Genomic DNA, 15,447 nt, shown 5'->3' with positions numbered 1-15,447 from the left:
CGTATGTGGTTGTAGAAGTCCAACATTGGAAACAAAAGCTTTTGTACATTTCTGTCAAAACCCTCATCAAACATCACAGGATGATCTCTTCACATTACTACTCGCAGATGGAATGCTCTCATCGGTATCTACCAAACTTTTGTAGACACTACAGTTCCAGAATGGTTTTATGCCTACAAAGAGTACCACATATGAGAACTCAAGAAATAAAATAATAAAAAAAGACCACAGAATTAGGGCAAAATCTCTTCTGCAGAAGACTAACAGACTAACTACGTTCCCCTTACAGAATGTTGTTGCAGCATACATGAAGACAACTTCTGGAAGCAAACAGGCCTCAGTCAGCCAAATCAGAACTGCAAACGAAGGAAAAGGATAAAAGGGGATCAGTTTATATTTGGTTTTATTAAGAGGGAAAGCTACAGATTTCTTCTTTACTGCTGCAGGGTGCTAAAGGAAAGCTGCCAAACAGTACAGTGCCTCAGGCCTAAAAACAATTCTTATCTTACCGTATGCCCCAATGACACCATCATGTTTAAAGACTTACTCTGCCGTTGCTTAAAATGCAAATATGTTATGGGAAGGAAGACAAAGAAACCAAAGAGGAATCGTGGCTAACCATCAGCTGTGAGACTTTAAGGCCTCTCCTGAACAGCAGGAGGGAGAAGCTGTCAGCTGGGGCATCCCCATGGTGCTCCTTGGCAAGCTGCAGGAGATAGCAGAGCTCCTGCCGTCTTTCTGCCCATCACTGCCTACCCCACCAACTGACACACAAGATGTTGCTACAGACCTGCTCTGCCTGCCAGAGCACCAGGGGCTGAAAGAGGGCTGAGTTAACACAAATCAGCATAGTTCTGAACACGGAGTCCGTTTCTTGAACATTTTTTAGTTCCAAGAAAACCACCACCCACCCACATCACGGTACCACATCCCTCATTGTAAACCTTTGCTCAGAGCAGAGGACTTCTCCTTTTCTGTCACATCTCAGGAACTGCTCTCATCTGTTTCCTGTGTTATGCACCACACGGCAGCTGTAGTGGGGGTATAGAAATTTCCCATATATAGTCTGCTGTACAGATGTGTTGCAGAGGTTATACACTGAAATGAATTTGTACAACTAAAGCTTCTACTAATTGTAGATTTTTTTTTATTTACTGTCTATCTTATAGTCTATAAAGGAAAAGGAAGAAGCAAGAAGAGACAACAAGAGACATCAACCCCTGCAGCTTTACGCACCAGGCTCAAAGGCCAGACTGTCTGGCAGCTCCACCAACAGGCAGAATCCTGCACACAGTTTGCATCCTCCTGGTGTTGTACAACCTCCTGCAACACTGCTGGCTCACCCTCTACTCACCATCCACTCATCTCAGCCTTGCTGTTCAGATCACATCATGCTCTGACCCTCTGGTCTGCATTCTGCATGTGGACACTGTCACATCACTGTCACATCAAGACTCATCCCTGTTTGTGATCTATAGAAGCAGGTTTTCTGATAGCACTGTCCACACACTGTGTAGCAGATACACAACAGCTCCTGCAGAATCGAAGCTGACTCATTACTATTTACGCTTGTTTCAAATGAAATACTTCTGTCTATAACTGATACTTAACCGCAGGAGCCATGCCATAAGCTCAGATGTCATTATGCTTTTAGCATTAGACGTGTAAGAGCTATTGTCAGATACAGTTTGACAGACTCACTGCTTTAACACTGTAATACCAGCTCCAAATTTTCAACAGTACCTGTGAGTTAAGAACACAAATCTCTTGCCACATGGCCTATGAAACTACAGCTGCTGGAGTGGGTCCAGAGGAAGGCCACAACGTTGATCAGAGGGCTGGAGCACCTCTCCTATGAAGAGGGGCTGAAGCAGTTGGGCTCATTCAGCCTGGAGAAGGTTCTGGGGAGACCTCATTGTGGCCCTCCAGCACTTAAAAGGACCTTATAAACAGGAGGGAGACTGACTTTATACACCATCTGATAGGACAGGGGGATCAGATTTAAACTAAAAGAGGGAACATTTAGATTAGATGTTAGGAGGAAATTCTTTACTCAGAGGGTGGTGAGGCACTGGAACAAACCACCCAGGGAAGCTGTGGATGCCCCATCCCTGGAGGTGTTCTGGGCCAGGCTGGATGGGCTCTGGGCAGCCTGATCTGGTGAGCGGCAACCCTGCCTCTGGCAGATTGGAACAAGGTGATCTTTAACATCCATTCCCACCCAAGCCCTTCTGTGATTCTATGAATCAAAAGAGACTTCTGTCTTTTGAGCTGCTCGAGCATTTATCCTCTGGAGCAGGGACTGCCTTGTGTCACTTCAAGTAGCATCACAAAGGACTCCTGGTCCCAGACCAGTAGTTAGATATTAGCACAATGCAATGATTATTATGAGTATAAATAGCCAAACTGCTGCGCAGCAAGGCAAGAGGGGATGGCTCAGCATTCTCAGTATAAAGAGAAGACATTGTTTATTTAGGGCTGAAAGGGTCTGAGCTGAACCAGCAGAGCTATATATACACTGGTTATTCATTTCTCAGACCTGAAAGTTAGGTTCTGAGGTACTACTGTGTTTTCACTCCAGCTTGACTGCCATGGGGCATTTCTCTTACAGACTGTTTGACCTGAACAGCCACTAACAAGCCAGTAAGCATTTTACTGGAGAACACAATTAGCAGGGGCTGTTGGAAAGACAAATAACACCCTGAGAACAAAGCAGAGGATCAGGTTGTAGAACCTCCCAGTCCCTCCTCCCTTTCCCATCACAGAATATTCAGCATAGGTGCAGATAGCACAATAATAAGGTAATGTTATCGTGTACTGAAGCCTGCCCTTTGAAATAATGAAGTCTATCTAAAATGGGTGATTAGGAACCACAGTAAGCTTCAAAGGGGAATAGTTAAAAAAAAAAAAAAAGAGAATATAACATACTGAGGGAACTCCTGTCCTTTTAGTGAGGAATAACACATCCACTTTCAAGTGTACAGGGTAACCAACTCTGCTGTTTATTTTTACTGAAGGCTGAGCTTTTTTCCTCTCCCACAGACTGTCTGCCCTCCACAGCTTTTTGGAGACTATCAGCTAATAAGTGACATCACCTTTCTGTTTTGCCAGCTCATCAGCAAGAGGTGGCTGGCTGAATCTAATCAGATGATACCCTCTGCTACAGGCAATACAGTGCCTTCTGCCACGCTACAAATCCTGGCCAATTACAGGCACTTTGGCTATGATCACACCACGTATTCAGAGAGAAAAGAGAGCTGTTGCTAAGCACAGGGGTCTTTCAAATCCCTACAGAGGAACTGCAACCTGCAGCATCCTGCAAATGTTGCTGATAATGTATGGTGCATCAATGCAGATCATACAGTGGACTGTTAATTTCAGCATTCTTAATGTGCTCCTCAGCTGTGCTTTTGCAGCCTGGGAGCTCATGCAATTATTCTGGAAGCCAACTCCTGCTATAGTTCACTCTTAGCTCCAGCATCACAAATAACCTGAAAAAAGTCCTTTGGATTCAGAGAACTCACAGCAGTCTATTTATTAATCTTGCCCTGTGGCCAGAAGCAGAAGAAAGAGCTAAGTGGGGCGTAAGATATCCCCCCAAAAAGTATGTTTTCCTGCCGTTCTTAGTAGCAACATACTTTTTTCTTTATAGGGTCTATCCCTCCTTTCCTCATAAAGAAGCAGTCTAGACTGTAAAGACAATCTACATTTACTATCAAGAGATACTAAGATGGTACTAGATTTGTTGGTGGCAGGCTGGAGGGCTGTTATTAAGGACTAAATCCAGAAACATCACATATGACAACCCATTAAAGCGTTTGGCCTTGAGGTTGAAATCTAATCCCCTGAATCATGCAGTAGAGGGTCCACAGGGCATATGGCACCTTGGAATGGCAGCTGAACGACAAGCCCACAGAGTGGAGAAGCTGAATTAAGAGGAGAGTGCTGAAGAAATGATGAGAGATTAAAAAAAATTCACAGTAGCTGAGCTTCAGTGCCTCGTTACACCACAGTTCCACTGCCCAGTACCAAACAGACTGCTCCAGCATTTCTTCCGAAGGCAGAATATCAAGTGCTACTGCCAAAGAAGTAGCATTTGTAGTGGTGTCATACCTCATCCCATTCACTGCTGTGAAATTCTGTTTCTTTTTTAAAGTATATTTGTAATATGTTCAGACGTTAAGGTGAGGAAGCCATAAGTACATGGGACAGCAGCCATACGAGATACTTGCTTTATAAATCTATGGCTTAATCTGGATTGGAACTTGTTCATCCAACACGTACTTAATACCACAAGAAGTGCAGACACCCAAATGCAATTTTGTCTGCCCAGCTGGTCTGGCTCCTCCTTCCATGAAGAACATCGTAGAAGATCTCCCTCCTTTTCTGTGGGTCAGCTTCTTGATTTGTTTCCCTTCCTCTTTTTAGGTATCACAATCACCTTAACCGCAAACCAAGACAGCCCAGCACTGCCACAGGTACTGCAGGAATCACCTATGGCAGTCTATGCCTTTTGCTGCATAAATCAGACTAGATGGCCACAACAGGTTGTCCCTGCCTTAAATCACAAGTTTATGGATTTCCAATGGATTATGTAACAGACTAAAACCACATTACAGAATTCTCAGAGTAAATAATCTTTCAGTACTTGTAGACATTCAAAGTGAAATCCAGCACCACACTACAGAGAGGAAGAAAGCCTCTTGTAGGCAATTCACTGGAAATGTACTGTTTGATTTCTACAGAAACAGAAAATTCTGTATGTAGCTCTTAAAAAAAAAACAAAACACAACAACTGTACAAAGACAAATAAGAAAAGGATCTACCTAACCTGTTCCAGACAGAAGTGGATATAGTTTCCCATGGTCTGTTGAATTCACTAGTCATACGTTTAGTCACAGAGGTTTAGTAAGGATCAGTAAGTCAAGCCAATTATTCTGTAAAAAAAACTTCTTGCTTGAGAAAACTCACCCATTACAATGACAAATCCAAAACTAGCCAACGTTAGTGATGATCCACTGTTGATCATGTTGATGAGCAGCTTGAATAAGGGATATAGCAGCAATAAGGCCCAGAAAAGCCAATTCAAAAGCGTCCATGGTCGTCGGGGTGGTACTATAGGCACTGCTGGGTAGGTTCCTGTTCGGTAGTACTCCTCCTGGAACGCATCCTGGTAGAACAAAGGAGGGCAACAATTAAATCCCCATCTGCCAACAAAACTATACATTCCTGACTTTGATGTTTTGTCTGTGTGTTTGTAACCCTGGGGGGAGATCAAAGACCAATTCATGGCTGCAAAGCATGCACTTTGAAGTCAATGACCATATAATCAGAAAAAAAGAGCTTACAAGGACACATATGCATCCTCCCTTTCTTTTACACACAGAAGCCTGAAAAATAGCATGCCTAGAGAGTATAACTAACCCAGTAAGGGAAAATGGGTAAGGAGACGTACGCTCTTGGAGCTACGCAGACATCACTGTTGCACTTCTTGCAAGAGCTGCAGCCACTGGACAAATAGTAGTAGTAAGCCAGAGAAGTATTTGGGCTGCATCTGTAGCAGCAGATCCTCTGCTCCCTAATGCTCTTCCATACACTGCTCTAAAACAGCCCTGTCAGAAAAGGTGAACAGACACCATCTTGTATCATCCTCCAAAGAACACCTCCCACTCCTGATCACTTTGTCCCGTGGAGGTAGTCCTACTTATCTTGTTCCCATGCAGTCAATGGAAGAAAGACCTCTCTATAGACAGTTGAGCATACAAATAGTCTAAGGAGTCTTTCACTGTTTATGGTCTTGTTTAACAGAATAACAGAAAGATAGTAGGGTATGGTTTTATTTGCTCTGGGGTTTTGAGGCACGTGTGGTGCTGTGCTTTGTTTTCTTTTTTGAACCACAGAAGGTTTACAATTCAGTACTTTTCTCAAGAGTTTACGTGGGTGAACAGCATTGCCTTCAACAGTGTGATCAACATAACATATCAAAGCTGGTGGGAAAAAAAATCAAAAACCTTCTTTCTGGTTCCAAAGCAAAGATTATCAATCTGATTCACACAAGACTAGTTAATTGAGTCAGAATTAGACTAACATAAGGAGCCCCAATTAAGTCAGAATGAAGGGCCAAATTTGTTCAAAGAAAGAAACGTTTCATGATGGTTTCAAAAAAATGCTGGCAAAGCCAACATTGTCCTAATCAACCACAAGAAGATTAGTTCTACTATGCTATGATTTTACATTTACTTATGCTCCAGCTGACATGGACAATTCTTTAATTATTTAATGGCAATCTGAGCAATTACAGGCTGCTACCATTTTATCTAATTCAAAGGGAGCATTTAACTTTTAAGAGATTACACAGTAATTAAAGCATTGCTCTCTCTTTACTGAGATTAGAAAAATTATGATTGCTTTGCTCATGTGAACTAAACTGTACTAAGATCATTATGACCAATTAATTAGCTGTCTTCAATAAATCATACAATGTATGAAGTTTTCTTCACAGTGCTTTGAGGATTTCAGTTTATGACTGGTTTAAAACAGTTATTTATCACTGGCAAATTGAATTCTACTATATACACGGGGGTTCCTAAATATCAGCATTACCTAGAAAAATATGAACAATTTCTGACTGTTACTGGTAACACCATTAGGGGGCCTATTACTACAGAGTGCAACACAGACACTGAAAAGAAGCAGCATATTTTCCCCCTTGTTGGCTCTGCACAGCACTGGAGTCAGCAAAACCACTGACCCTATCTCACACCCAGATGTTTGAGACACATGTAAGAAACGCATAACGGACAAATAAATGGATGTCACTGTCTTCACCTCCACTAACATATCATACACCCTTGTGGGGAACGGCTCCTTAATTCAGTTAGGATTCCTTGCCCTTAAAACATTTCTGTTCCTCACAGAACAGATCCATATGTTGATCCGTCTTCTGAGACTTCCCCATGTACAGCTCAGGACAGTATTTAAATCCATTATATACATCAATATTCCCCACAACCATCTCCCTCACAATCATCTCCTTTCATCCCCCTGCATGCAGAGATTGTTTTCTGTTTGTAGTAAGTTTCACCCACTCAAGAATAATTTTCAGATGGAATGCCGTCCCTAATGATTCCACCAAACTTGAGTTTCTTCAGACACAGAGGTGAATAATGCAGTAGTGAAAAACCAGGGAAAATCCATCGTCTTGCAAGAGTCTAACTGGATTCTTGCCCCCTGCTCCCACCAGGGAGGTCTAGCTACAGAGGGATGCCACTGCTCTTCCACAAAGAAATCCTCAAAGAACAAGTATACAAAAATATACCCTTAGTTCCCAAACACTTGAGTTCTGTACTCTTTCCCTCTTCACTTACCCTTTACTAATTCCCTGAGGCATCTTGGCATATACTTTCATGCCTTTTTTTCCATGCTTCTCTTACAAATGAGAAGAATCAAAAACTCACTTTCTTTTTAATGGAAATTAAGATTCTCAAGCAGAGCTTCTATTTCAGGAGCTGAAGCTGTAAAGAGGTACAAAGAAACAAAACATGCAAAGGCTAGCAGAGCTGTGACAATTATACAATACCTCTTCAGACTGGGCACTAACATGCACTAACATGCTCAATCTATTTCTTGTTAAAGTCAAGGGGAGTCTTTCTAGTGGTAACAGTTTAATAAAAGAAAAATGAAAAAAAAGAAAAAGAAAGACAAGAAGACAATTTGCAACCCGAGCTGCACCTCTGTCATGAGCCAGTATTAACTGAAACACTGCTGTCTGTCTGTGGAAGGACAAAATTCACCCTCAGCAGAGGAAGAAGCACAAGGGCATGGCGTCTGTGTATGCCTGGAAGCATAAGAAGGAGAACAGTGCTTGGTTTATAATAGGCGGTGCCACTGTTCATCTGTAAAGGTCCTGTTTGCTACATTTGCAGCATGGCTAAATCAGAAAACAGGAGTCCAAAGTAGAAAGAACATAAGGCAGATTCCCAGGGAGCAGTATCTCTGATTGAGGAGTGTGTAACTGAGACCAGGCAGTGAGGTAAAAAGGACAATACAAGCTTTTCTCAAAGACCAGCTCCTTTATTAATGATTAACAAGGGTCATGTCCCTTGATGTCCACTAACATCATATTTCTTCCCTCATTCAAACAGCTTTGTGTCCTTGATGATGAGTGCCTGTCACTCCAGACTTGTTCTGTGGCATGCCACAGCTGCTACATTACACTACTAGAGCACAATCCAGCTCTGCTCAGTAGAGAAGGGAAGGATAGAGGAGCTTACCATTAACTTAATCCCATGCTCAGATGCTAGAAGCAAAATGTACGTTGTCATGCTTTGGGAAGAGTAGGACTCTTCAGGAGTGATTTTTTCACATATAAGCTAGAGCAGTTTGAATCTCAGCTTGCAGAATGACTCTGCTTCTGCTCACCCCTTTTATTACCACAGCCTTGCAAAAAAAGACAGGGCAGCAATTACTGGTAGCTCTTGGAAATTCACAGCTGATGAATGCCTCTGAGTGCACCTGCATAACGAGAGGCACGTTGTGGGGCAACTCTGCAAAGAGCACATAATTCAACTGTGAAGGTGTCCCAGAGCTGGCAGCCAGTGCACAGTGCAGAAAAAGCTCAGACTGCCGTGAACCAACCGTGCTGCATGCTCTTTCCCCCCATAAGGCTTGAGGGTTTATTGCAAAATTACAAATATCACTGAGAACAAGCAAGAGCACATGCAACTGTAATGCAAGATAAAACGGGGAATCTGATTTTCAGTAGCGTGCATACCTTGTCTTATTTTAAAACAGTAAGTGGAGTGCTACAACCAAAATAGACAAAGCAGCTGGTGAGTGCATATCTTGCAACGAATTAATGTCCTTTGAACAAAATTTCATTACTTTTTATCATTAATATTTCCTGACTCTTGAGATATAAGCCTGAAACACTTTTGGAAGCAACACTCGGCTACCAATGCCGCATATCAGCTCACCTAAGAGCCAAACATTGTCTAAAAGAAATACGGCAGAAAGGTGAAGCAGAACTGCACTCTGCACAATGGCTTCCATTATCTCAGAACTCTTCAACAAGTTATCCCTGCTCTGTACCCTCCTGAACAGTCTGATTTCACAGAGAAGAATGACTGCATTGAAATAACATAAAACAGCTGAAGAGGAATATGCCATCTTTCAATCCAAAACCAACACAAAATAACAAAACAAACCCAAAACATCCACACTAACTAAAAGCTTCTTGGGGAAAGGAAAACTGAACATACGCTCCTTCCTCCGATACTTAGATGGGAAACTTAGGATTCAACTAACCAGCAAACTAAGCTGTTAGGAAAAAAGTAGGATAGATGTATGCTTTGTTTGCACTAGAAATAAATACCAGAGAGAGAATAACAGAAGACAAAGTGAATTACTGCAAAGGATGTAATAGAGAAGTCAAGAAAACAATTCCCACATATTCATTTAATTTATGTTCCTTCCTGCAAATCTCGAAACATTTTAGCAATGCGAAACGTGGTTAGAAATAAAGGTGTAGTAGCAGGAAATTGACTTCTGCAATGTTCAACAAAATGACCTTTTTCATTAATATTCTTGTAGAGAGAGCGCACATGCCCATGGGTAACATAATGCCATTCTGTAGAAATGCATTAAGAGGCAGTTACTGAATCAGCTGTAGAAGGCACAACTTATAGAAAGGGAGCATCAGAGGCAGTTAGATCTATAACTGGAGACTCGATGCACATTTACTCTGCATATTCCTGTAAATAAGCTGCTTGAGGTAATATTAATTAAACCAGGAGTAGTCATGTTATGAAGCGGAGAAAGACTGGGGCACAGTCAATATAGAAATACTAACGTGATGTTCTGGGTTGAGTACAACAAACTGCACTGTAACGAGTGGAAAACAGAACTTAGCTACAGTCTAAAATTTCTAAATCCTAAGCATTGCTGTATTCCAGTCTAAATACATAACTGAGATCGTATAGTGCTTCGTGCACCTATGACTCCCACTGACTGAAATGGGAGTGCTGTGTGTATTCAAAGAGCACATACCAACCATTATTTCTTATGTTCATAAAAAAAGCCCCACGACAAACAGATTTTGAAAACCTGAAGGATGAACACAAAAGCATTTGAAAAAATCAATGGGCATCTCCAAGCACGCAGTCATTATTATTCCACAACTGTCCTATGATTAAGAATCTTAAACGTGTGCTCTCATTGCTGTGCGCAAATAAGAGACGCCTGGTTAGCGTTGGATATTTCCCTTGTAAAAGAGACAGGCTAAAACAAGGGACAAACATTTTAATATACTAAAGCACAATATACTTCATTTAGCCCACTAATTGCTTCTTGATTTAGGAGGCGTCTCTTCTATCAAAGATGAGCCAGTTGTTATTTTGTATACTTCTTCTATAGTAGAGTCTTAAAACGATTCCTTCACTGAGACTTGTGTAAGTTTCCTTCCTCTTGCTCTTAAAATAAAAAAAGGCAACTATGATTGACAGTGCAAGACATCTTTACATCTGAAGAAGCAGAACACTCGTCTGGAAAAACAAACAACAAACCCACAAACCCCCAAAGCACAACCACTACACATGAACACCGTAAACACCTACTAACAGTATAAAGAACTGAGCATCAGTGGCTCACGAGCTTTGTCTAGACTAAACACCAACCTTTTCTTGATATAGTCTGTGGAGCCAATTAGAACACTCCTGCTCATCTTCTGGGATTTCTTCTAATGGAATCCGCCTGCCAATAGTAAACAAGAGAAATTGAAGAATATTAAATAGTTCCGCTCTGACAAACAGCACTTACATTGCAGAGGCAGATCATCCATCTGACGGGACTGACTACACTCGCCCCACCACTCTTTTATTTATTAAATAATCTGTGGTAACAGCTCACAGATCTGAAAAGTAAAGTTTCGCTTCTAGAGCTACCTTCAATTCTCAGATGTATCTGAAACTCAAATATTGATTTCTGAAACAGTAATGCATTCTATCTGAGCTCACCTTCTAGCCAAAGGTTTGCAATTTTCTGTTTCTAAAGAAAGGCACCGAATGAGTTGATTTCCTACCTCACTTAAGGAGCTCAAGGCTATGCTTAACAAGCTAGGCACCAGAGAGAACACACTGTTCTCCTCATAACTAGAGTAAAGCAGATCTAACATCTTTCAGGTAACTTTTCTGATTCATTACTTTTTTTTTTTAATGTGCATGCAGCTTTAGATAATTTCTAGCCAAATGGCTTCTTTCACAGAAAAACCCCACTTAGAAAATAAATAATTCAACAAATTACGTGAACTTTGGTCAACAATTCTGTGACAGAAAAAAATTCCTTTGTCATCTTCACTTAGAAATGCCAATAAATTTTTAATAGATTTTATACTTTTCAGTATCATATATATACTTTAATTCATCTCAGTTGAGAACAACATTGAATTAACTTCTTTTAGCAGAAGGGAGAATACTTCCCATAATCATTACACAGCTTGTCTAGTCAGGGAGGCAGAGGCAGTCAAATTTACCAGCTGCTACACCAAAGATGAGAACAGTCCTGAGCTTGGCTTCCATCTAGAAGCAAACCACTGCACCAGAGGGGGAGTGTGTCAGATGAGATTTCCTGACATTTGATTAGGGCTTCAAGCTGAGCCAGGGAAGGTTCAGGCTGGATGTTAAGAAATACTGTTTCTCTGAAAGAATGATCAGGCACTGGAATGGGCTGCCCAGAGAGGTGGTGGAGTCACCGACCCTGGAGGTGCTGAAGGAATGTTTGGATGTTGTGTTGAGGGACATGGTTTAGTGAGAACTATTGGTGATGGGTGGATGGTTGGACTGGGTGATCCTGTGGTCTTTTCCAACCTTGGTGATTCTATGATTCTATGACTCCTGTCTCTGGTGCAGGCCTCAATTAAAAAAATAAGAATAAAATCCTGCAGAGCTCCAAAAGGGTCCTCATGTAATTACAGTTGCAGAACTCTACACAAAACCCTGAGCTATTGATATGAGTTTTTCCATCTGGAGCACTGTGACAGCAGGTTGGTAGAGATTTGCTACATCCATTACCTGCTTGAAAATGTTTCCTTATTTGTGCAAGTATATGCTCTTGTATGCAAAATAAATAAATAAATAAGTAAATAAAATAAAATGTAGGTTACTTGCCTTACATATAAATCTGCATGGTATTTCTTTCCATTTAGAACGCCCAGCAACGTTGGATTCTCATTATTTCTAAAATTGAGGGTAGAATCATAGACTGCTGAAACTACAAGAAGAAAAACAGGTTACGTGACTAGAGAAGTAAAAGAATGACAAAATCAGTCATACACTCTCAGACAAAGAGAATACTTACACACAAAGTCACCAGCACCACAGTTTGAGCTACCACCAAAGTAAAGATAATGATGGAATATTCAGCATGCAGGTTATCAGAAGCCAAATATCCAGTAAACCTTTCAGGAACTATACCAGTAGAATGGATGAGTTTGGCCTCCACACTTGTCTCCTTCCCCCAGCAGATACCAAACACTGAGTGTAGGGAACATAATGACAGTTCATATATCACAGGGCAACCTAGAAGCCCCATGGTTGGAAAACTATCAGCTTTCTCAACTCTCTCTGAGTTAGATGCTCCTCTCCCCATCCTCTACAGGAAACTGGGCAAATAACCAGGCACATAAACTCACAGTGAACAATATATACAGTTTGTCTAAGAATGTGTAAAGTTCACCTGAGATAAATCCTGCAGCCAGAGGGCTTGATACAACTATTATTTAGGGTTCAAAACAATCTCCCCTTCACATCCCTGCATGGATAACAGTGGCATTTGCTAAAGGGCACAGGCAGGGACAGATTAACAGAACATGACCTGTGCGAGCTGGATTACTGCTAAGGCAGTGGACTACTGCTAAGGCTATGATGAATATAATATCTAAGTTCCAAAGAACTAAACTGCAACAAAGCTTGTAGCCTGAAGAGAACACTTTCTGCATTTCAGGACTGCACAGAAACAGTAAAAGCACTTGGCAAGCGAGGCTCTTTCTTAGCTGAACTAAGACAGTGCCAAAAAATAGTTTCTACAGAGAAAGAGTTTACTGTTTTTAACGCTCAGAAAAAGCGTTTCAAAACTAAGAGATTCTTTGAACATAGGAGACAAAAACTTTTGATAAATTCATGGTACCAACATGCCTAAGGCAAGGGTGTTAGTTGGAACTAGATGATTTTTAAAGTCTCTTCCCACTGAAACCATTCTATGATTCTAAAATATCCCTAAATATCCTAAATTATTTTTCTGATGTGCCAGAAAACAACTGAAACTGTGCATCACTTTATGAATTCCAAGATCAATGGCATCAACAAAAATCACACCGACTAACGTGTGCTTTGTTTAATATCTTCTGCTCTGGAGTTTTGCAGTAAGGAACGGTATGGTGGACTTCTGTTGTGAAAGGTGTTGACCCCTCCAAGGAAACGTTTTGTTACATAAAATAGAGTTGGGTTTATTTTTGAAGTTTATCCATGTGAGGCAGTTACGGCTTGGTCATAACATTCAGCCCAGCAGAAATTCCCCCACAAAGCAGAATTCATAGCCTAGAAGAGAATCCAATTTAGTGCTGCGAGGAAATCCTGGAAATAGAGGCCCAAACTCTGTGACTGCATGAAGACTGCATCCCTCAGTCTTAAGTCTATTTTTTGTACTACAGTTGAGCTTTTGGCCCCAGCTCAAAACTACAAATTATAAGCCAAAATCTGCTTCAAGTACACTACTTTCAATGTGCAATAAAAATAGGAAATTATTTTAAAAAGAAAAAAAGTAATCTACCTCCACTTTAACGCGCTGAAGTGCAGAAGATTTTACTAATCCACTCTAATTTACTAATCCAATGTAACTGAAAGAATACAAAACCTTAATCTGGTTTGTACAAGGTAGACTCGTTAGAAAAATCTCAAACTATTAGAGAAAAACAACAAAATGAAAACAATAAAGGAAAGTATGATGCATCCAGCACTTCTCCTTTTTGTCTTGTAGAACACGCTTACATTTGATTTTTGATACAACTTGAGTTCTTGTTCATCACATGAGAAAACGATTCTCCTGTTCTGAAAAAAGAACTGCAGAGTGGGGCAGGATCATCTTTATGTGCTGGTAGCTCACACACCATTTTCCCTCACTCTTCCAAAGCAAACAAAATAAAGCAAAACCAAACCAAACCACACCAAACTCTCCTTTTCCAGTACGTAGCTTGCCTGTATTTTGATATTCAGTCCAGCATTTTTTCATATCACACAGAAATCTTTTGCTGGCAAAGCAGTATCAAAACCAAGATAACAACATACGCAGGAGTAAATAGACCCCTATTATATCTGGATATAAAGTAACTGAAGAGCTAAGCTTTTCCATTTTGAAAGCACAGGAAAAGAAGTATTGTGGAGGTGTCAAAGAAAAAGACTGCACAGGATTAAAATTTACCAGAAAGCATTTGCCAAAGCAGCACAGTAGTACACTACATGACATACTGAAATTGTTTTACACTAAACAAGTACATTACACGTATTATTCCATATGCATTTTTATATATATATATATATATATATATATATATATATACATATACAATTATATACATATTTGTATATAATAGAACTGGAAATGTCATGACTTTCACATCCAAAAGCTTAAGAGATAATATTTTTCTCAAAGAAATTATCTTAAAACATTTTTTTCATTAGATAATAAAGATAATCCATTATTTTGAAGCCTTTTGAGAGAACGACTTTTTTCCACTTAAATTGCTATTTTCTGACAATAAATAAAGACCTAAATCTCATTTTTGTTTTCTAATCTAAATCTGCTTTCATTCTTTGTACAGAATTCTGACAAATAATTATATAATTAAGGAATTAGGATTAATAATGACTCAATGGTTAAGAAATCTTTGAATTGTTTATTTAGAGAATTTTTCTTACACTTATTATTTTTTTATTTTTTTAATTGGCCTCTTGAATTTCACGCATTATTTTGTGGACAGTGAGTGCTATGGCTGAATGAATGCCCAACAAATCAACCTGCCAGCAACATAACCTCATTCTAGCAAATAACGATCTGAAGTGAAGATTACAGAGCAGAGTGGGGAAGAGAAGGTGGAATTCACTGTACATTTTGGCACAATCCATCAACGTGTAATAGCTCTGGTTATCTTGCATAAAATAATCTACCTGCTCAAACTTGCTAACTTGCTCAGGTGTAAATACTGAAGAATTCCGGGACTGAAAAGCTGCTCACGGAAAACAAGAAGTCAACTCGCCAGCATGGCCATATTGAACTCCATGAGAACACCACTGTGGAATTTGTTCTCATGCGCTCCCTCTAGGACAGCAGCTTCCAGCATGCACAATTGGAAGAGGTTGACAATTTGGACTTATCTGCAATCCATCTTGAGGTACATTT

The 15,447-nt window shown here is 40.4% G+C and overlaps 1 protein-coding gene across 4 annotated transcripts in view; it reads right to left on the bottom strand.

The window, feature by feature from the left end:
- Window positions 1-15,447, bottom strand: part of AGPAT4 (1-acylglycerol-3-phosphate O-acyltransferase 4) — an 89,977-nt gene that overhangs the window by 4,042 nt on the left and 70,488 nt on the right. For all 4 annotated transcript variants that reach the window (XM_046939193.1, XM_419616.8, XM_015284327.4 and 1 more), the window contains 3 exons: window positions 12,162-12,264; window positions 10,674-10,749; window positions 4,972-5,170 (listed from right to left, as the gene is read on the bottom strand). In XM_046939193.1, coding sequence (XP_046795149.1) covers window positions 4,972-5,170; window positions 10,674-10,749; window positions 12,162-12,264 — 378 coding nt within the window. The remainder of the gene's footprint in view (window positions 1-4,971; window positions 5,171-10,673; window positions 10,750-12,161; window positions 12,265-15,447) is intronic.

This window comes from Gallus gallus, chromosome 3 (genome assembly GCF_016699485.2).
Source record: "Gallus gallus isolate bGalGal1 chromosome 3, bGalGal1.mat.broiler.GRCg7b, whole genome shotgun sequence".
Lineage (NCBI taxonomy): Eukaryota > Metazoa > Chordata > Aves > Galliformes > Phasianidae > Gallus > Gallus gallus.
This window is presented reverse-complemented; position numbering and strand designations above follow the sequence as displayed.